The sequence below is a fragment of the Mauremys reevesii genome, linkage group 23 (assembly GCF_016161935.1).
Source record: "Mauremys reevesii isolate NIE-2019 linkage group 23, ASM1616193v1, whole genome shotgun sequence".
NCBI lineage: Eukaryota > Metazoa > Chordata > Testudines > Geoemydidae > Mauremys > Mauremys reevesii.
This window is the reverse complement of record NC_052645.1, coordinates 22,111,950-22,134,862: the sequence shown is the minus strand read 5'-3', so window position 1 is coordinate 22,134,862 and position 22,913 is coordinate 22,111,950. Positions and strand designations below refer to the sequence as shown.

At 43.0% G+C, this 22,913-nt stretch overlaps 2 protein-coding genes across 5 annotated transcripts; one reads left to right on the top strand and one right to left on the bottom strand.

The window, feature by feature from the left end:
* Positions 1 to 3,237: 3,237 nt before the first annotated feature.
* Positions 3,238 to 10,405, bottom strand: DNALI1 (dynein axonemal light intermediate chain 1). 3 transcript variants are annotated; one of them, XM_039511583.1, is made up of 6 exons: positions 9,886 to 9,995; positions 8,804 to 8,943; positions 7,778 to 7,947; positions 6,809 to 6,987; positions 6,204 to 6,368; positions 3,238 to 3,567 (listed from the first exon to the last, which is right to left on the bottom strand). In XM_039511583.1, exons 1-6 carry the CDS (start codon positions 9,931 to 9,933, stop codon positions 3,532 to 3,534), a joined length of 738 nt encoding a protein of 245 aa, XP_039367517.1. In that variant the 5' UTR covers positions 9,934 to 9,995; the 3' UTR covers positions 3,238 to 3,531. The 3 variants fall into 3 exon arrangements, with proteins under 3 accessions (XP_039367517.1, XP_039367518.1, XP_039367516.1); XM_039511584.1 differs by lacking the exon at positions 9,886 to 9,995 and adding an exon at positions 10,278 to 10,405 and having other exon boundaries at positions 3,240 to 3,567; XM_039511582.1 differs by having other exon boundaries at positions 3,244 to 3,567; positions 9,853 to 10,008.
* On the top strand, positions 10,036 to 21,316 carry SNIP1 (Smad nuclear interacting protein 1). Of its 2 annotated transcripts, none has more exons than XM_039511581.1 (4): positions 10,036 to 10,160; positions 11,332 to 11,434; positions 16,129 to 16,718; positions 17,431 to 21,316. In XM_039511581.1, exons 1-4 carry the CDS (start codon positions 10,060 to 10,062, stop codon positions 17,693 to 17,695), a joined length of 1,059 nt encoding a protein of 352 aa, XP_039367515.1. In that variant the 5' UTR covers positions 10,036 to 10,059; the 3' UTR covers positions 17,696 to 21,316. The 2 variants fall into 2 exon arrangements, with proteins under 2 accessions (XP_039367515.1, XP_039367514.1); XM_039511580.1 differs by lacking the exon at positions 10,036 to 10,160 and adding an exon at positions 10,569 to 10,970.
* Positions 21,317 to 22,913: the final 1,597 nt, after the last annotated feature.

Genomic DNA, 22,913 nt, shown 5'->3' with positions numbered 1-22,913 from the left:
CTGCTCTTACTTAAAATGAATCCCTTGTCTTAATTCCTTGCTTGAGTGAGTAACCACTTCGCAGCTTTTCAGGACCACGGCCCCCAGGAGTGATTCTGGCAAAGGAATGAGTCTGGGATAAATTAAGTTTCAGGCTGAAAATGAGCAAGGAAAAACTGAAGCAGTAACAGGAAATACTGGTTAATTAGGTCATTCACAAAATGGAAGTCTCTGCAGGAGACTAAAGTCTCCAGTGTTGGACTTCTGCCACTATTCAGTAGGAAGCAGTTGGGTAGCAGGCACTAGAGTGATCAAATTGACCTTTCTTAGAATTTGGAGAGTGACTGAGAAATGCTTAATGTCACATGGAAACTTCAGGGTAAGTTTTTTAACATCCTGTTCAAAAACTTCTCCTGCTACAACTTGTACCATCACGGCAGCATAAAACCACCTCTCTTGAGAGAATTTGAACAAAACTCTGTCCATTGGCTGTGGAAGATTGTGTGGTTGCAGTGAGATAGGAGATGGATACTTTAACTGAGGCTCTTCTTGCAGAACTATACTGAAGGCTGCAGGAGAATCAAACTGACTGAACACAGCTTGCAATATGTCCTTAGCAAAGAAGAAAATTCAAGCTGATGTAGTGACTGTACCAAGGCCTATTGTGAAAATGGGAAAGAGGGAAGATTTCATTGCTAGAACAAAGGCCCTTAGTCTGTGGGACCATAAACACCAAACCCACCATCCCATGAGCAGGGTAACCTGTCCCTAACTGATTTGCTTCCTGCATCTTCTGCTTGAAGGATGGGTTGCATAAATTTTTTCTTTAGAAAACCCTCTAAAATCTTAAGTCTCTCAAAATTTCTTCTTTTCTGGATATTACAGTCCAAGATAATGGAAAAAAGGATGCAGCCCTCATTTGCAATCACTTTCCCTATGCTGTGAAAACAAGCTGGGAATTATGACTTAAATGACTGTTACCCTATGATCCTTTTCATTCCTCCTCAGCTGAACAGAGTACAGCTGGTAGTACCAACATGTAGGCTGAAACTCCACTGTCACAAAGCTCGTTAGAAAGTCTGCAGATTCTGAAAATGAGCTTTTCTGACTCCAATTCATGACTTAAAATGAGTCATTTTTCAACCGTATCTGGGTGTATAGAACCCGCTAGTGATGCAAGTGCTACAAGTGGAGATTTCAGTCACTCTTGTTAAGACAACTTGTGCTTGGATGAGCTCCAAGCTCCCTTTTTTGCAGTGATATTAAGTCCAGATTCATTTTTAATGTTGAATTAATTCAAGGTGCACTGGGAATAACAATTGCTATTTTTAGAGGATTTGGGGATGGTTAACAGTAGCTTTCTCCTTTGAACTCTAATTTCCTAATTAGTTCCCTCTTTAGTTAACAGAAGAACAAAACCCTACACAGCTGCATGGGAAATGCCTTTTAAGTTTTCGTGAGTGAAAAGTTAGTGTCTAGTTTCTGGTACGTAGCAAAGAGACCGTTAGGCCTCAAGATCGGTGGTTCTCGACTGGAGCTCCCCTGGGGTCCATGAGCCGGTTTCAGGGGGCCCGCCAAGCAAGGCCGGCATGAGACTGCATGGGGCTGCAGTCTGGGGCCCCAAGGCCCGTCACCCAGGGCTGAAGCTGAAGCCTGAGCAACTTAGCTTCACATGGCCCTGGGCAACTGCCCTGTTTGTTACCCTCTAATGCTGGCCCTGGCTTTTCTAAGCAGGAAAACAGTAGTTGTGGCACAGGTGGACCATCTAGTTTGGATAGTGGGGGGGGGAGGGGGAGCTCAAAGAAAAAGGTTCAGAACCTCTGCTCATGATGACCCTAAATATTACATAAAGTTAATTGGCTATCTTGGGTTTGAGAGCAGGGCTGTCCTTGTCAGGTAGAACAAAAGCAGGTTTCAGCAAACATCCTGAAGTGAAAATAAAGCTTGTTTTAACCAAAATGGGATATAGGCAATGCAGATAAATACAGATATCGGTAACCTGCAATATTTACGATCAGGTACTACTGGGGCAGAAGCTCTGGGGTTTGTATCTTATATCCTCTATCCTGCTACATCAGATTTCAAAGGGTGAACTGAGGCACTGAAATTTGGTATACCAGCAAGCACAAGTGCATTAAAGATTTGTAGCTGTTATTTGTGTGACGATAGAGCCTAGAAGCCAGGGCGCTATTGTACAGGGTACTGCCCTGGCAAGCTCATATGAAGTAGGGTGACTGCTGCTGTGGCTGATTGATATTTGTACAATTGCTGCTTAACGCACACAGCTCCTTGCTGGCTATTTCTCCTCTCGTATACAGAGCTGCATGTACAGAAGCTGTCACTAACAGAGTTTCTAGGAAAGAAATGCTATTGCAGTGGCTACTGAGAAGAGAGCACCCCCTTGGCTGGACAGCTGGGGATACAATACCAAAACCAAACAATTATAGGTGTTCTATTTGCTGAAAGGAACTGAGGACACCAAGTGATCACACTTTTGGTTGGGTGGGCAATGTGGTAATTGTGCATGTTTAACAGTAGTGATGAACGGTAAAGAGAACTCAGGGCTGGAACCAAGCTGGGCTCTAGGCCATAAGGTTACAAGAGTTAACCTTCCATCGGGGTAGATGTGGCCCTTGCTAAGAAAGGCAGAAAATGCACAAAAACCTGCCGACAATGAAGGGCAAATCTTGGCCTTCCTTAACTAAGACTGGCACTTCACAGTGCCCCACCAACTGCCTGTTGAACACTTGAGCCAAAGGTATCCAGTTCTTACACCAGGGAGGTACATGTGATGTATGCTAGGGCTCAGCAAACAGTAAAGCATGTCACAGAAGTGCACTGAAAATAGTCAGATGTGGGATTCATTACACAATAGCAATGAAGATGCTGGCCCAGACAAGTGATTGGGATGAGGAAAAGCAGGGAGCCAAGTAGAAAGGATAGCAATGTTACAGCATGCTTGAAAGAACTATTCTTTCCCACATATACAGCTCAGAAGAGCAGAAAGCAGGCTGGCCACTTACCATTCACATCCAGCATTACTGGCAGCTGTACAGCTTAGTAGAAAGCTCATGAGTCTGGACCTGCTCCCACCCCCGAAACAAAATACACTCATTTTAGCAGACTGAGTATTTGAACGGTAACCTCCATTTGATATGAGTCCAATGCTTTGTGTATGGTACTTCTGAAATCTGTACAGCATCTAACAGATCAATAGAGGCAGAGGTGCTACTGTAAAAAAAGTTTATTAAAAATAGTATGACCTTAACAGTGATAGGTTAGAGAATCACAGAGGCAAATCCCAGACATGTTCAGCATACAAAGAGCTGGATGCTGAAAAGTCACTGAAAATGAGGTCACAGTAATTAGCAAAACATTTTAATCTACTAGAAGAGGGAAGGGGAGAAGGAATACAATTCCAATGTTTCTAGTTACTTGAAGTGTGGAAATCAGGGTCACTTTATGAATGAGACAGACCTGGGTCACTAACCATAAATGCCTTGCTCAGAGAAAGATTTCATGAGTTCTTCCTGCAGGGCCCCACAAGGAAATCTACTTCTTTGGTGCAATGATGCCTTCAAGTTGGGCCTGAAAGACAAACAACTCAGTAAGTCCAACTAGACTCAATCTACATCCCACCCCCCATTGCTGTAAGGTGACAGTTCATTATTTCCAGAGCGAGGATGCTAGGAAATTACTGGAATACTCCAGGGGAACCAGGCCAGGATTTTCCTCCTGCTTATTTCATTCCTTACTCCATGTTTTATAAATTAGTTTGTTTCATTCTTGGTACAGACGTGTTACATTATGAGAAGAAAACTAAAAGCTGGCCTTGGTTCCATTCAGTGAAAGACCCATTTTATAATGTAGAGTCTTGAAAAGGAAATTAAATAAAAGTTGCTGAAAAAGTGGTTTGTTCTCTGATTTCAGGCTGTATTATGCTTGCTAAGTTAAACATTTGGCTCTCAGGGTTTGGAATGCAAGCTCTGACTCGGAGACAAAAGTATCTGGGAACTGCAAATTTTTCAGTCACAGAGACAACTTGATGCCCAAGTCCTGGATAAAAGAACTTGCTACTAACACACAGGGAGCTTGTACTGTGTGAAACTTCCAGCACTTACATCAACAAAAGAAGTGGTAGCAATTGTAAGTGTACAGCTCTTTATAAATACTTCTGGCTCAGGAAAGGAATATGGATTTGGTGGCAACATATTCTTGGCCTAATGGCTACCTCATTCTGTGGCCTAAGACTCTGCAAGGTGGACTGAAGCTAACAGATTATCTGAGGAAGTGTAAATGTGATGAAGTCAAAGATAAGGAAAGTAGCTCTGAATGCTAAGTAAAGAGATTTAGATCTGGCCAGGAGGTTCTGGGTTGTTTTAAATGGACATTTTTACCACAAGCATGAGGTAACTTTTCAACAGCAAAGACATGTTATCCTGGGATCAGCTAACACAAACCCTGCTTTCATCAAATTAAATATTTTTGGCCTGGAGAACCATCTTAATTGCCAAAGCCAGGGTGCTTTGTTTTAGAGTGAGAGTTATTCCTTCTGTCTCAAAGAGAACTAGACTGCTATGATCCACACATATCAACCAGCCAAGGACAGCCACAGGAAGAGTTATTTTGACATATTCTGGCTCCAGGAGAGAGCACTAGCAGACAACTGGAGAAGTACGACTAGTTACAATACAGTAGTTATGCTTTAATCTGATCCAAGCAAATGCTTCCTGCCTTAGGAACCCAGTTAGTAATGTGTCCCTGCCATTTACTGTCTGTAATTCTGGTGCAAACAGAGGAGACAGACTGGAAGCTCTCAGAAAATGTAATGATATTGCCATCGAGTTCCCATGAGGATTATGATTCCAATGCAGCTGAAGACGTGGTTAGAAAAGACTAAAGGTTCACAGACTCAGCCCATGTGACAGGTTCAGATTCAAGTTTCTTCCAAACATTACTTTGCCCTCTAGTGGAAATACACACATTTAAATTTGTAACAAAAGCACCTATCCAAAAGTTCTTCAACCAAGTCCCAGAGTTGCCTCTGACCCACAAGCAAGGTGTGAAAGTCAGCAGGTGGATAGGTAGTAAGTAGTTATTGCGGTGGTCTAGGTCAGACAGCACAGCTAGAGCTGTTTACATTAGGTCAAATAGCTAGCACTCCTGTGACAAGTGCCAGAGCCCAGGAGGAAAGGAGGAGGAAACCACTCCCTCCCCCTGGCTACAGAGGTGAGACCAAACAAGAAGTTAGTAGGATTCATTTTGAAGATGTAAACCACAGACTAATATGAATGGATTTCTGTGCTCTTTTATAAGTTAGCTCCCTAAAGCTAGGAAAGTTTACTATGTGTATCATTATAGAAGGGTTTGTTCCTGATAATCTGCGTTGTTTATAAACCAAAGAAATAAGGTGGAATGTTGTTTTAAATTTTTAGCTATTAAAAGTCTACTTTCTGGGGTAGTTTCTAATTGCAGGTACACTGCTCACCCCCCACTCCACTCCACGAGAATATGAATATTGTACAGCCTACTCTTTCAGTGATAGATGAGAGCCAATTACCGTTACCTGTTACTCACAGAAAACCCCAGACATGGATGGGAGAAAAGCCCCCATTGCACTGAAACCCAAAGGAGTTTTGTCCCTTACTGCAATAGTTCATTTTAAACTGTCCCTTGTCGTAAGGGAGAGGATTCTAGTGTTTTCAGACCCACAGCAACAAAGGAATAATTTTGTCTTCCTTGTCTGCCTTACTTTGGGCTTTCTGTTTTGTACTTATGAGGCTTTAAAGATGAAACATTCTAGATTCTTGGTGTCTTCTGCTGACAGCCAACTGTTCTAGAGTCAGGGCTACACAAAAATTTGGTCCTTGAGCATCAGTCAAGTTTAAAGCACAAACGTATTTTTTAAAAGTCCCTTAAATTCTGAAATCTAAAATGCCCCTGTGTCTAGGAAACAACTGCACTCATGCATTCAATAACTGATCAATTAACCAGCCATAAAAGGTTTGGGGTCATTTGAACTAATGGCATTATTCCTCACCCTATGGAGCTGCAGGGAGCTTTGAGAATTTGCAACATTAATGCAAGTTAGAGAGGAATTAATACATGCACATATGGCCTTTTCATTAAGAGAACAAAAGACTAAAGGAAAATTCATTTTCAGGTCTCACTATTTACAAAGTTGTTTTCCTACTAAGACACTGCAGTCAGGGTTCTTTACTAACCTTCAACTGCTGATTAGTTCGTTTCAAGAACTGCACCTCTTCACCATGTTTCTTCTCCTCTACCTGCCGCCTTTCACTTTCACGTTTTTCAATTGCTTCGCATTTAGCTTTCTGCTCATTCACTTGTCTTTCCAAATCTCGCTTTTCATCTTCTAATTCTGCAATCTTTTAAAGAATATAGACATGCCTGACATTCATTGCATGTTTTTGAAATACAATGAAGATATAAGTTATGCATTTTACAGTCTTTGAAAAATAAAAATGATAATAGCAGTCAATTTATCCATTAAAAAGCAGCCTCAGGGAATCAGCAAGATGTGTGTTTTGATGATCTTTACTGCCACCCAGTGGAACTAGAAAATTAAAAAAAAAATCTACAGCATATTTTGAACGAGATTATTGATGAAATCAGAAAATGACTCAAATTTAAGTACTGGATCTGAGTGAAAAATGGTGAAGGTTTTGTTTGTTGATTTTGTTTGCAAAAAATTGTCAATGCTCTAATAGATATGTGAGAAAATATGATCTACTGAGTCAGCATGGGGAAGATAAGAGACGTGTGTACCAGATCACAGGTACATTATGAAGTTAACAGCCCCACTTACTCTCTTTTCCATGTCAGATTTGCCCTGCTCAGCCTGTAATGCCTTCCTCATACCAAAGGCAACACTGCTCTCATACAGTGTCTGATAGGCAGCGATGGTCATTCGGATTTCATCCCTGACTCGAAGCAGCAACAGTCCCCGCTCTGCACAGTTAATCGTAACCTCACGGATAAGTTCATCTTTAAATAAAAAGGGCATAACAGTAAAGATAGAGGGGAAATGTTTTACATGGGTATCAAGACAAACATTTTGACATGGGCCAGTGTGCCTAGCAAGGTAATTATGGCCATGACATTTGAGGTGTTCAAGGCCAGGCAGTGTAGACCTGATGCTTCCTATTGCTAAGGAATTAACAAATCAATTATATTAATAAGAATTCTCTCTAAATCAGTGGCTGGTGTCTTCCCCCAGCCTCTGGGGTTGGTCCGTAGCAGCTGGAGGACTAGCATAGTGTCACCATGATGTTTAATAATTTAAGATGAATTAATCTAGTTATTGGAGTATGATCTAAGTGTGGTTGGATGAATCTTTCCCTCCCATGCAAATATGCAACAAATCCCAGCTTACTGTTCAATGCCCTGTTGCCACAGTAACACCTCCTCAGTGTCAGTTTGTATATAGACTTTTTAAAAAAATACTGTTCTGGATACAAGCTGAAAGAAGAAGCACTGTGTCCATTCTGACTTTGGGTTCTTTGCTGAGACTTCACACAGGGACCTACTTGTGTTAATTCTGATGTGGACCTCTGCACCAGGAACTGAACTGAGATCAACAGGTCCTCAAACAGGCATGGGATGGTAATGACTCTCATTCCCTATTGACCAGGGTGGATTGGAACCCATACACCTTACATGAAAGTCTCTATTTCCCATTCCCTATGTCCTGAGCTATTCAGAAACTTCAGGTGTTTTAGTATCATACAAATAAGCGTTTTGCTATGGTTTCTGGGACCTGGATGTATTCACTAACCAAAGCATTGTGAGTAGAGTTCCCTGCGGACAGGACAAATCCCAGTTTCTCGAGCCTGTCTTTGCTGTAGTTTGAGATCCAGCTCTTCCTGCAGATGAACTACATCCATTCGGGTACTGGGAGTGGTGGACACCTGCTGAATCCATAGCTGATTGTCTTCCACCCATTCTCTGCATCACAAAAGCAGCACAGATTAGTTTGTTAGCCATATTCATTGCCTTCATCATAGCTTCACTGCCAATAAAAGCATTGACTGCTATCAGCAACAACCTAGGAGCTGCCCCTGGATAAGGTTTAATCAAGCATATGCTTAAGCACTGATTTCCACCACAAACTGAAAGAATCCCGTTTTTTTTGTTCACAGAAGTGTGCAATACAAGCATTCTCTCCACCCTCCATAGTCAGTACAATTGAGAGACAATGTCTGATGTTCTGATCCCCAAACAAATGCTGCCTTTGCATCTTTCATTATCCCCACTGAACTGGCATTTCAACAACAGAGGGAGCGACAGCATTTTACACATGTACGGAGCAAGGCAGGAACTTTTAGCTACACAACACTTGTATGACAGCAAACACGGCTAACTGCACATTACACAACCATCAAGCAAGACACAGGACTTAAAAAGGCTTGGGGACTGCTGCTTTGTGTCTAATACAGCAATGTCAGGAAATTTTTTTGGAATTATATTACTTTTTAAACTGATGTATAATTCATCAGGGGCATTTGCTACCTCAATACGTCATTGAGGAAAGCATCTTTGTCAGATTCAGAAAGAGCCAATATTGATACAAATTAGACAACTCATCACCCAGCACAAATAACCAGATATTAGATGGGCCACATTCATTGACAGGCACAAACATTTCATTTAGCTAGAAATCCATCCTGCACTCTCTCCCCAACACCATTTTGTGGCATTCATTGAATCCCAACTTCCTTCACCCTCCATGTTAGAATTTTACGTTGCTGACTCCTCCTGGGATCCTAGGACCATGGTGAAAGGGGGAAAGGCAGTTTCTTACCTTGGTGGCAGGATTGCGTTTAAGATTTCTTCTGCCTGTTTTGTTGGATCTACAGCTGTAGGAGTCGTCTTGGGTTTTGGAGGTGGTGGCACAGGTCCTGTTGACACAGGCTGCTGAGGACTCACTTTCAAAGAACGCGCCTGCAAATGAGAAACATCCTGGGACTATACAGGCAGGGAACACATTCCAGCAATAATGTGTGGGGAAGCAGACCCAGAGAGACACTGTGGCAGAGGAGGCCACTGATCCCACAAGGGAAGCCAATCTCCCCCTCATCCTCTGATCCCCCACTCCTTCCTGCCCATTCTCCCATTCACACACCCCTCTCCCACATGTTCAGAGGATCTATGAAAGTCAGGAGAAAAGAGAAAGCCCTTCCCCACAAAGAGTGTCAGCACACTTGGGGAAGGAAAAGCAGGCTCTTTATGGCCCTTTAAGGACTTCTCTCACAAACACACACAGGCTCCCTATGTCCCCGTCTCATACACACACCCCCAACAGGATCACCCCTAGAGTCCCTGTCTTAGGCCTTTCACGTGCTCCATCCTTTACATCCCTCTCTGCCCCCCACCCCCTCTTCCCATGTACCCCCAGCTCAACCCTGACTCCCCCGCCCATTCCCTCCCCACAGCTCAGCCCTCCCCGCACCCCCTCTCCATGTACCCCCAGCTCTACCCTGACCCCCTTGTGACCCCCTCCACTGGTCAGCTCTCCCTGCCTCCCCCACATCTCTCCCCATGTACCTGCTGCTCAGCCCTCCCTGCCCCCCGCACCCCCTCTCCATGTACCCCCAGCTCTACCCTGACCCCCTGGTCACCCCCCCCCACTGGTCAGCTCTCCTGCCTCCCCACATCTCTCCCCATGTACCCCCAGCTCTGCCCCCGCACCCTCTCCCCGTGTACCCCAGCTCACCCCTGACCCCCCACCTCCCTCCCCGCACCCTCTCCCCATGTACTCCCAGCTCAAACCTCCCCGCACTCCCAGCGGCTCCCCCCCCCCAATATCCCAGTTCGCCCTCCTACAGCGCCCCCCACCCGCAGCCCCTTCACCTTCGGGGAGCGCTTCTCCGGGTTGCGGCTCACCAGCACCGGGTTCTCGTAGCGGAGCAGCGAGTCCGCCGGGGGGATCATGGCGGCGCAGAGGTGGTACCCCCCCGCACTCTCCCCCTGAGCTGTGTACCGTCACCATGGCAACAAGCGTCAGGATGCCCCCCCGCGCTCGGGAGCGGTAAAGGCACGAAGGCGCATGTGCAAGAGATGAGACACTGGCTGGGCGCGCATGCGCCGTGCGTGCGGAAGGTAGCCGATGGCACCGGCGCATGCGCAGAGTGTAAAGCGTCTCGGCCTGCCCCTCAGAAGTGAGCGAGAACAAGGCGGGGCTCACGCGGCCGGCCCTCCCTCCCGCAGAGCCGGAACGCGCTGCCCGCGGCAGGTGTAGTGTACTAAAGCGCTCTCCGTAGTGCTGTGCGACTTACGGTACTGGGCATGCTCAGTACATCCGCTGAAGCCACTGCCCTTATTGGCCGTACGAGTCTGCGGGCTGCTCTCGGCAGGGCAAAGGGGGCGGCTCGGGACAGGGGGTGGCCAGGTGCTGGGGGGGGGGGGTCAAGCCGCTGGAGGCAGCGTTAGGCGAGGGGCTAGAGGGAGGCGGAGTTGCGCCCAGGAGCGAGGCGCTGGCCTACACCTACGCCCTACACCGCCCCCGCCCGGGCTCCTCGTGCCCATCGGGCGGTCCCAGCCCGCCGGTTAGCCCCTTCCCGGGCGGGTCCCTGGGCCCGAGAGCCGCAGGGACGCCATGAGCGGAGCAGCCGCCCTAGCAAGGCTGAGCCCCGCCGCCTGGCAGGGGAGCTCCCGGCGGGCTGTGCGCGCGTGCCCCGGAAGCGGAAGTGAACGTAGGCGGCGTCGCTCTTCCCGTTTGCGTGTGAGCGGAGGCCTTGCGCAGCCGCTGCTTGTCCGCCTGCCGGGGGCTTGCGGCCGCAGCCCGGCTCCTAGGCCCCGGCCGCAGCCATGGAGGAGGCCGAGACCGAGCGGCGGCGGCGGAAGCGGCGGCGGCAGGAGCAACAGGAAGTGGCGGAGAAGCGGAGCCCCCGGCGCGCCCGCTCCGCCCGGGGCAGCCAGTCCCCCCCTGCCGAGCGGGAGCAGGGCCTGGCCCGGCCGGGCCGCAGCAGGTACCGGCCGCCAGCGCTTACCCCGCTGCTCCTAGTGGGGAGACCCCGCTCGTCCTCTCGGGCGGGCCCCGGGGCTCCGCTGGACGCCTTGTGCTGGGGGGACCCCGTGCCCCCTGGGCAGAGCCCACCAATCCCCACACTTCCTCCTGTAAGGCCAATTCATCTCCCCCACGCCCAAATACACAAGGTGGGGAGACCCTCCCACCCTTCACCACCATCCCATCCTCCCAGGACACAATACAGTGCAGTGGTAGCTGTAGGTTAAGGTTAAATTATCATGTGCATTTTGCACAGACTTTTTTCCTTTTCTTTTTTTCTTGGGGACTGTGGACCCAACAAATCATTTTTTTAATATTTAAAGGTCACCAGCAAAAAGAAAGAACAAGTCCTCTGCTAAAAGAAGCAAGTCTCCTCGAAGCAAAAGAAGTAGAAGCCCTCATCATATTGTAGTCAAAGTAAAGCAGGTAATTTACTGTATATTAAACACTAACGCCCCAGTCTTGAAAATTACTCCATGGGACTAACCTCCTCCTTGAAGGCAGTGAGGGTCATTGAAACCACAGTTGTCTATCTGCATGGAGTAAATGTGGGAACCGGGTCTAAATGGGGTTATGTGACTAATTTATCTTGATTACCCCAATATTTTTTCAGTTATTGTAATTTGTACATTTAGGAATATATATTTAACTCTTAAAAATGAACAAATTATAACTACTGCTGATTTTGCTGTAAATGGTTGAGTATCCACAGGAATTAGCTGTTATTGATTTAATAAGAGTGTCAGGACTTTGTCATGGTACACCTTACCCTGCAAGCTGTTCCATTTGCACAGAGTGCTGTTGATTAGTGTTGTCACACCCAGGCACAGGATTCTGATCACGTGGAGTAGTATGCTGGCTTGGGGCCTTGGTGACAGCAGCAGGATTCATAGACTCATAGACTTTAAGGTCAAAAGGGACCATCATGATTATTCTGATCTCCTGATATTATAGGCTCCAGAACCTCACCCATCCACTCCTATACTAGACCTATAACCTCTGGTTGAATTACTGCAAAAACTGAAAATGTGGAACGCCGTGCTTCACTTAAATAATTCCTTTCCCTCCTTGGTATCAATCCCTTTGATGTATTTATAGAGAGCAATCATATTTCCCCTCAGCCTTTGTTTTGTCAGGCTAAACAAGCCAAGCTCCTTGAGTCTCCTGCCATAAGGTAGGTTTTTTATTCCTCTGATCGTTCTAGTAGCCCTTCTCTGAACCTGTTCCAATTTAAATTCATCTTTGTTAGACATGGGAGACCAGAACTGCACATAGTATTCCAGATGAGGTTTCACCAGTGCATGAATAATGGTAATAACACTTCCCTGTCTCTACAGGAAATACCTCACCTGATGCTCATAGTCATCCTGTGATCAACCAATTCACCTAGGTCTTTCTCCTCCTCTGTCAAATCCAGCTGATATGTCCCCAGCTTATAGCAAAAATTCTTGGTAGTCCCTAAGTGCACTCTGCATTATTAAATTTCAACCCGTTTCTATTACTCCAGTTTTCAAGGTAATCGAGATCTTCTCATATGATATTCCAGTCCTCCTCAGAATTGGCAGTACTGCCCAACTTTGTGTCATCTGCAAATTTCATTAGCACACTCCCACTTTTTGTGCCAAGGTTATTAATAAAAATGTTAAATAAGCTTGACACTGATCCCCTGAGGAACTCCTTTCAATTCTCATATTAATCCCTATCTTCTCCAATGTAAGTAATAATTTGCCATGTGGAACTATATCAAATGCATTAGTGAAATCCAGGTAGGTAAGAGCTACTGGATTTCCTTTGTCTAAAAAACCATTTATCTTCTCAAAGAAATAGATCAGGTTGGTCTCGCACAATCTGCCTCTTGTAAAACCATGTTGTATTTTATCCCAGTTACTGTTTAGTTCTATGCCATTAACTACTTTCTCTTTCAAAATTTGTTCCAAGACCTTGTATACAAGTAAGGTCAAAATAACAGGTCTGTAGCTTCCCGGATCACTTTCTTTTTTGCCTTTCTTAAAAATGGTACTATATTAACCATTTTCCAGTCATAGCCTATGCCCCTTTTTAGGGATTCATTACAAATCCTTGCTATTAGCCTTGCAGTTTCATGTGCCAGGTCCTTTACTATTATTGGATGAAGATTACCCTGGCCTCCCAGAGTGGTCCCATTAAACTGTTTGAGTTTGACTTCCATCTTGGACGTGGTAATTTGTACTTCCATGTCTTCATTTCATTAGCCATCCTGTCTCTTCCACACAGTAGGATGATGTCAAATATGCTTGTTTCTCTAAAAGAGTTGCCTGCCTGAACGTTCTGTTACTTCTGCCTCTTGCTGACTAAGGTTATATCTACATTAGAAGCTGTACAGCGCACAGCTGTACCAATGCAACCACTGTAAGATCTCTCATTAGATGTCTTCAAGTCCCCAGGGCCTGATGAAATGCATCCTAGAATACTTGAGGAGCTGACTGGGGAGATATCTGAGCCATTAGTGATTATCTTTGAGAAGTCATGGAAGATGGGAGAGATTCCAGAAGACTGGAAAAGAGCAAATATAGTGCCCATCTATAAAAAGGGAGATAAGGACAACCCAGGGAATTACAGACTAGTCAGCTTAACTTCTGCACCTGGAAAGATAATGGAGCAAATAATTAAGCAATCAATTTGCAAACATCTAGAAGATAATAAGGTGATAAGTAATAGCATGGATTTGTCAAAATCAAATCATGTCAAACCAACCTGGTAGCTTTCTTTGACAGAGTAACAAGCCTTGTGGAAAGGGAAGCGGTAGACATGGTACGTCTTGATTTTAGTAAAGCTTTTGATACTGTCCCACATGGCCTTCTCATAAACAAACTAGGGAAATGCAACCTAAATGGAGCTACTATAAGGTGGGTGGAAAACCGTTCCCAGAGAGTAATTATCAGTGGTTCACAGTCATACTGGAAGAGCATAACAAGTGGGGTCCCGCAGGGATCAGTTCTGGGTCCAGTTCTGTTCAATATCTTCATCCATTATTTAAATAATGGCATACAGAGTATGCTTATAAAGTTTGCGGACGATACCAAGCTTGGGAGGACAGGGGGGTTTGCAAGAGCTTTGGAGGATAGGATTAAAATTCAAAATGATCTGGACAAACCGGAGAAATGGTCTGAAGTAGGATGAAATTCAATAAGGATAAATGCAAAGTACTCCATTTAGGAAGGAAGAATTCATTGCACACATACAAAATGGGAAATGACTGCTTAGGAAGGAGTACTGCGGAAAGGGATCCAGGGGTCATAGTGGACCACAAGCTAAATACGAGTCAACAGTGTGATGCTGTTGCAAAAAAAGTGAACATCGTTCTGGGAAGTATTAGCAGGAGTGTTGTAAGCAAGACATGAGAAGTAATTCTTCCACTCTACTCGGCTCTGATTAGGCCTCAACTGGAGTAATGTGTCCAGTTCTGGGTGTCACATTTCAGGAAGGATGTGGACAAATTGGAGAGAGTCCAGAGAAGAGCGACAAAAATGATTAAAGGTCTAGAAAACATGACCTGTGAGGGAAGAGTGGAAAAAAAAATGGATTTGTTTAGTCTGGAAAAGAGAAGACTGAGAGGCAACATGATAACAATTTTCAAGTATGTACAAGGTTGTTACAAGGAGGAGGAAGAAAAATTGTTTTTCTTAACCTATGGGGATAGGATAAGAAGTAACGGGTTTAAACTGCAGCAAGGGAGGTTTAGGTTGGACATTAGGAAAAACTTCCTAACTGTTAGGGTGATTAAGCACTAGAATAAATTGCCTAGGGAGATTGTAGAATTGAGGATTTTTAAGAGCAGGTTAGGCAAATACCTGTCAGGGATGGTCTAGATAATACCTAGTCCTGCCATGAGTTCAGGAGACTGGACTAGATGACCTCTCGTTCTATGATTCTGTGTAGTCAGCAGCTTTATGAGGATGGAAGAGAGCTCTCCTGTCAACATAATTAAACCACCCCTAACGAGCGATGGTAGCTTTGTCAGCAGGAGAAGCTCTCCAACTGCCACTTAAGCCAGCAAAACTTACGTTGCTCAAGGGGATGGGATTTTTTTTCCACACCCCTGAGCGACATAAGTTTTGGTGATGTAAGTTGTAGTGTAGACAGGGCCTAAATCATTAACATAAAAATTACTTAGTTATAGTCAGGGATTATTTTTCCAACTTTAATATTGAAGAGCACTATACAAGAGAGTTACTCATATATGTGGTTCATGGTACCCTTCTTGGGGAAACTGAGAACCAAGATATGTGATGTTGGTAAGTGAGAGAAACCATGAGAGGACTTTCTTACAGAGAGGGTTGCATAATGGAATGACTAGAAAACTGTGGCTGTTGAGTTCAGGCAGGGAATAAGCAGGCAAAGCAGAAGAATTCTGAGGGAAGAAAGATTTAGGGTTTATGCAAGTGTCAATAGTACCGAAACATGCAGAAAACTAAATAGACAAAATATTAGGAAAATTTATTCTACACATTGGTCTATGAAATGTCATCAGTGGAGCAGTCGTTTGGAAACTTGGTTTAAGTGGTATTTTTCCATGTGTGGAAGTAACCAAACTGTTAGAGCATAGAAAATATCAAATATTTTAATTTAATTTTTAGATTGTAAACCTTCCAGGCCAAGGATTATCTTCTGTCTGTACAGGACCCAGCATAATCCTCAGTGGGGCATTTGGGGTGCTACCATAATTAAGCTAAGAAGCCAAATACTAGTAAATTACAGGTAACTCAAGAACCTCTACTTTTTTAGAATAAAGTAACTGAAAACTGATTCTGCTTATATTTATCTTACAAAACATGAGTTCATGGTCACATATTCCCTGAACAGTCAGTCATCTCATCAACCCCTAATTCAGTGCAGGGAATGCAGGTCTGCGTTCTCTTCTGGAGCTAATTTTATTTACTGTAACTCAGAGACCTAAACATGGGTCTTAGCAGGTGAATGAGGAAGTCATTTTCATCCACTTTTTAAAAACCTGTATACTTGATAATTGAGTTTTGTTCTGTAGTCTCGTATTAAATTCAAATTTTAAAGACCAAATAAAATTCCCTGTGTTTTTTATCTTTAATTCTAAATAGATCACTGTAAGGTTTTCTTTGTTACAGGAGCGAGATGACCATTCCCGGAGAGGACATGAGGAACGACAGCACAGAGATCAATCAGAGCAAGAACACAGACGAGATAGAAATGGTGACAGAGACAGACACAGAGATCATTCAAAGAGAAGGAAAAATCCCAATGCAAGGCCAGGAGGTCGAGGGTATGAAAGAGAGAGGGATGCCCAAAATCTCCGTGAGCAGCAAGTGGAGAGGGAATTTTATAATGAGAGAAGACGTGAGCATCGCCAGAAGAATGAAGCAAGCAGTGGTGATGAGACTCTGGACCTTGGTAAACCTGATGGTGAAAATAAAGACAAAGATCCATCAAATAAGGAGAAACCAAGTTTTGAACTGTCTGGTGCACTCCTAGAGGATTCAAACACCTTCCGAGGTGTTGTGATTAAATATAGCGAGCCCCCGGAAGCTCGGATTCCAAAGAAACGATGGCGTCTCTACCCTTTTAAGAATGATGAGGTTCTCCCAGTCATGTACATTCACAGACAGAGTGCTTACCTGCTGGGCAGGCACCGAAGAATCGCAGATATTCCTATTGACCACCCCTCTTGCTCCAAACAGCATGCTGTGTTTCAGTATCGGTAAGTGTTACTCACCGTGCCTGCCTAGGAAACTGGATTGTAGTGGAGGCTAGAAGTGAATAGTATGTTGGGTATTCAAAACCCTCTGAAAACTAGTAAATCTATAAATTTATCTTCCATTTCAGAATTAGCCAGTTTTTATGTACAACAGCTGTGTATCCTTTTAGCGGTAATCAAAATTACCTTTGATTCCTCACATCTAAACATAAGCAGCCTTTAAGTAAGGCAAAGAGTACAGCAGTATTCGCAATAGAATTAGACATCCATTGGAACCGGGGTAACAGTTGCAGTCATGCTTGATAGGTTAAAAGGAACGTTGCCAGATTGGCCCAACACAATATGGAGTGCTGGGTTTCCTTGGAAGCAGCAGGGATTGCCCACCACTGGAGGCAGAGGAGATGTTTGTTGACAGAATTAATTATCTCTTCTGGTTTAACAATTTGTATATTACTAATCTTGATCTTTTTAATGTTTAAAACATGGCATAGGCTTTCATTTATCTTCAGCTCACGGTGAGAAATTTTTAGGCAGGCTGAGTGCCTCACATTTTTTTCAGAGACTTAACTTTCTGTATTTAATGAGATTTTTTGGAAATTGCGGTATTAGCTATCTTGAGGTTATTCTGAAAGATCCATCTCCGTTTTTACTAACAGCATGAAGTGGCTGTTTATACTTTTCATTATGGTTTAAAGGTTGTTTCTGTTTTTGCCAGGCTTGTGGAGTACACCCGTGCCGATGGTACAGTTGGCCGCAGAGTCAAGCCTTACATCATTGACCTTGGCTCTGGCAATGGTACTTTCCTAAATAACCAACGGATTGAACCTCAACGTTACTACGAATTGAAAGAAAAGGATGTGCTGAAGTTTGGATTTAGCAGCAGGGAGTATGTCCTTCTCCACGAATCTTCAGATACATCTGAGGTGGACAGGAAACCAGATGAGGAGGAGGAAGAGGAGGAGGAAGAGTCAGACAGTTAACAGATCAGAAAGAGACTTCAAAGATCTTCTTTCAATAGAACTTGAATCTGGATATGAACGTTGGAGCATCATAGCACTGATGCCTCTTATTGCCTTAAAGTCTTTCCTCTGTTGCTGATCAGCTCTCGGTGTAGTTTATTTTGGGAAACTCCTGACTTACTCATCTCCTTTGTAGTTTTGAAACTCATCAGGAAATACAGCCTTTGCTTTAAGAGGATTCTCCCTAATAAAAAGAAGAAAAAAAAAAAATAGAAGGCACCTGAAAGTGAGAGTTCCGGTAATGGAGCTCTTCATAAGACGTAAAAATAAATATGTAAGGTTGTACTTAAAGGATATGGAACAAAATAGGCATTTTTAAAAAGAACATGGTTTTGCAAACTGTTTTGTTGACAATCCTTTGAAATTGCTCCTTTATTCTTAACTAGAATCTTAGTTACAGTGAACATGATCTGATGTTTTGTAGTGTCCAATTATTTGATGTGATTTGCTGAATTGTACACCCAAAGCAAACCACTCACTAAGTGGAGGAATTGACTAGGTTTGTTTCATTGAAAAGGAAGATTTGCTGCAAATCTTCTCTTTATATTAATATGATTTGGGTAGCCAGTTTGCATTGAAATGATTTTTCAGGGAAGGACATTTCACCGGAATACCTTGTAATTTATAGGCAGTGTAGCTTGAAATGAAAGAAAATGCTTCATGGGACCTTAAGTTATGATAGTGTGGCTTGCTGTCGAAGGCTGTGTGCACTCAGTATGTTGTAAATGTTTGCAGACATTGCCTCTGGATACTGATTTTTGTCCAAATTTGAAACTAGTTTTTTTGTTATTTTGACACCACTCTGCCCCATGAATCATTTCACATAATTTCTGCATTTAATTATGTTACCATCAAAAAGAAAAATATCCAATGTTTTAACCATAATTTGCACTATTATTATTTTTTAAGTTTAGTTTATGGAAAATATTATACTGTCATGTCTGAAATACTCTTTTTCACCTGCATGTAACAGAAAACAGTCAATACTTCATAATTGTGAAAAATTTGTTTCAGAGAAACATTTTCAAAACATGGAACTATTTAGATTTGCATATGTTCAGACATCTTCCTCCTGAGTTTTACCTTGACACAAGAAATGTAACTTATTTCACTTTGATTACTAATTTTCCCTTGCATTTGTGATTTATGGGCACATACTGTCTTCATGTGTTATGTATATACTTCTTGTGTGTATATACATAAGTTGTATAATATATACACACACAACTAAAGTTTATTGTGTAAATAATGGGTGTAAAAGCGGGTTTTCAAACAGTAGGCATAAGAAGAATGTGCTTTGGATAGCAGACTGTCCTTTATATGTACTCTGGGGTTTTTAAATAAAGAATTTATAAATTTAGCCCTAGCTGCCTTTAGTTGTAACATTTTTCTAGTGTCCAACTTGGTTTTGCTTTATATTCTCTGAAATAGATACGATATATATTTTTAATAAAAACCCACAAATACAAAAAGATAGGGTGGGGGAAATTCTAATATTAAGAGTATAAATTGTTTAGAATGCTGTAAGACATTCAGCAAGGAAAGGCTAGATAGGTGAAACATAGATAATTCTAGAATTGTATTACAGTTTGGTAATTCATTACTTTTTATTTTTTGTTAATACTATAGTACTACTTTATTTCATCATAAAAAGCAGGAGTACCAGTCATAGGATGAAATCTCTCATCTTTACAAATGGCATTAATGTGGTTTCATGGCTCAGTGGCAGATCTGCATGTGTACACTTGAAGATTATGTTGTGTGTTTGCTTTAAAATCAGAGTGATCAGATGTAATTCAAACCAGCGCTGAGTATACTTCTCACAGAGCTGAGCAGTCTCTCACTTCTACCAGCAGCACCCCAGCCATCCTAGTTTTTGGTGTCTGTGTGCCACCTGTGCTGTTGCATGTTTATTTTGTAATCTGCATGTACACCCATCAGGAACTGAGGTCACCAAAGACTCCAGCTAGGTGATTTTATGTTCTTCTCTGGCAGATCCTATCTGTACACTCTTAAAAATGCAGTGAGTTTGTTTTGAAAGTGAGAGTGGGGTGCATATGGTCTCAAACCAGAGCTGTGTGCACATCTGCTATTGCTGGGCAATGCCTGAAACCCTTGCGTGGCTGCATGATATCTAACCAAGTTTAGTGTCCGTGATTTCCACTTGTGTTGTATCTTCTGGAATGTGAACAAATATCCATTAAGGAGTGCTGAGATCACCAAACGTATTAGATATATGACCTGACAGGTTTGACCAATACTAAATCAGAAAGATGGGCTAGTTTGCCCTAAATCTTTACTTTTTTCAGAAAATGTCACCAGCACATTTGGATTATTTTTAAAATTAAAATGTTAGCTGAAACTAGCTCAACAAGTTTAACCTAGTTAGACAAAACAGAATATATAAAGCCTAATAAAGTGCAGTACTTATTTCTTTTTAATAAATGCAACACTGGCCCATTAGAATGGATCTTCCTTCCACAAAGAGAAGAGACAGAGCTCAGATACTCATAGCTGTGATGTAAAGGTGAGATGAAAAATATGAGATCACTTTTTTCAGATTTGTTCACTATTTATACACTTCCTGAATGTTGCTGATTTGTGACCCTATCAGCTCCATCTAAGAAGTGGCATCGATTTGCTTCAGGCTGAAGTCCTGTCCAGTCATGGGTCTGGAAGTATGATGAAATGTCTAGTGACATTCCTAAATACTGTACGATGTGATAATTTGTGAATTACCCTTTTCAGACTTGATTACCCTGTGTACAATAGCACAAAACTATTATTTTGATTTTGCTGTACTGCATCAGTTGGGGTGTTTTTTTTTATGCTAGACCAAACAGGTTTCTTGTGGTGGAATCAAACAACTGTAGTACATCAACACTGAGTGGTGGTGTGAAAACCAACTCTTTCTAAATGCAACATCCAAATTTACGTGCAAGTGATTTCTTGCCTTTTTTTAGTGTAAAATCTGATGACTCCTTGTATCAGGCCATGAAAACACTTAGGATGCCTACAGATATGCATGTGTGTAAAGTTAGGACTATTAATATTATGCAACTGATGTGCTTAAGTGTTTGCAGGATTGGGCCCATAAATTGACCTGCTTGGACAATATTAGAATTTTACTCAGTATTTCTTTCCATCACTCTGTCCTGCTTTTCCTGGGAACTAGCTTGCCCCAATGTGGGCACGTGCCAGCCCAGTGACTACCAATGTAATGTTTTACTGTTGGTGATTGAAGTATTGGTTCAAATCTGTTTTTAATTTTCCTTAAATTATTTAAAAGCCTGCATCTTTTAAAAATACCTTAAGGCAGTTCAAGCTAGCTGCCATTTGCTAAGCATCACAGAGGTTTACATTTTGTGACATCTTTCCATTTGGAACGGGGTTTTACCTTTGGAAAACCTTTGTTTTACTACAGTATGTGGAAATATACCAGTTGCATCTTTCTTGAATGGTTGTGTCTACACTTCGTTATAAATGGCACAGTGTTTAGCATACAGTATGTTCAAAAGTATGTTAAGTTTGTATCAAGTCAAATGTATAAAATCCATTTTAAATTAAAATTCTAGAATGTCATCAGACCCTGCTTTAAATGGTATGGTGAATGTGTTTTTTAACAAAGGTGCCAGTGCACGGATATTACTGTACTTATTAATACTGCAGTAGCACAGGGGAAGGGAACACATATCAATATACAGTTTTTCCATTTCTTATATTAAAGCCTTTCTTCATATACCCTTTAATCTAGCCATCATTAATTGGCTGACTTCTTTGTGTTCTGGGAGAGGTGAGTCTTGAGAAGGATGTGGAGCAGGAAGAGAGTAGTTGCTTCCCAGATCAATGGCCGGGGGGAGGGGTGCTGAGGAAGCTGGGATCAGCTGGGCAGCTGTAGAGGTTACAAAGAACAAATGAGAGACATGCTGTTAATTACTGGACCCATTGGATATCTGACTACTGCTGAGAGAGAAACTTTAATAACCCTGATCCATGTTACATGATGAGCTATGAAATAAGTCATTGCCATAGGCCTGTCTACACTGACAGTTGTACTCATGTAACTATGTTGGGTGGGGGGTTGATTTTTTTTTTAAGATTTATTTTTAACTGATACTGATGAAGTGGGTATTCACCCACGAAAGCTTATGCTCCAATACGTCTGTTAGCCTATAAGGTGCCACAGGACTCTGTCGCTTTTTACAGATCCAGACTAACATGGCTACCCCTCTGATACTTGGTACAAACTGTGGATGCAGTTACACCAGTATAGCTTATTCCCTGTCCTATACAGGACTAGCTATATGGGGCTAGCACAGCTTTCCAGTCACCTAACTGCATCCACACTAGAGGCGTGTACTGCTTTAATTATACCAATATAGCTAGAGCAGTACAACTTTCCAGTGCAGACAGGGCCTTACTGGCACTCCTGTGTGTCACATGCTTATTAGTTGGTGTCAGTAACTTGAATCTTCAGCAAAAGTGGAGCAAATGAAGCCACTTGTTGGATGTAGCTTTAGTATTTCTAAATCTTCTGGAAAGTAAGTGGTAATGCATAGAAATCAGAGAGGGAAGAGCACACTGCTGCGGGATGGTCTACAGTCTGGGGGGTGGGGGTGTGTCAATCTAAGATACGCAACTTCAGCTACGTGAAGTATCTGTTCGACTTACCTGGCTGTCCTCACGGCGGGGAGTCGACTGCTGCGGCTCCTCCGTCCACGCTGCTTACTCCTCCTGCCGAGGTGGAGTACGGGCGTCAATTCACTGATCGATTTATCGCATCCAGATGAGACATGATAAATCAGTCCCCAATAGATTGATTCCTACCCGCCGATCCGGTGGGTAGTATAGACGTACCCTGTGTGTAGCAGGAGCAGAGCCATTGACAAGCTACAGTATGTTCCAAGGGGACAAGGAAGGACATTACAAACATCCAGACAAACTCATTCGAAAATCTCAATAAATTCTGACCTACCCAACAACGCCCCTTGGGAGGTTCGTTTTCTTTACAAGACATTTAACTGATCGTTTTGCTAGAGAAGCAAAACAAAGTAATGTAAGGTTTGCATAGTTAGTAACCAGGGCTAATTAAAGACAAGCTTATTTGGAGAACAACTGATAAGATTACAGTAAGGTCACTGTAAGAGATTAACCTGACTCCAGAGAACAGCAAGTGTTG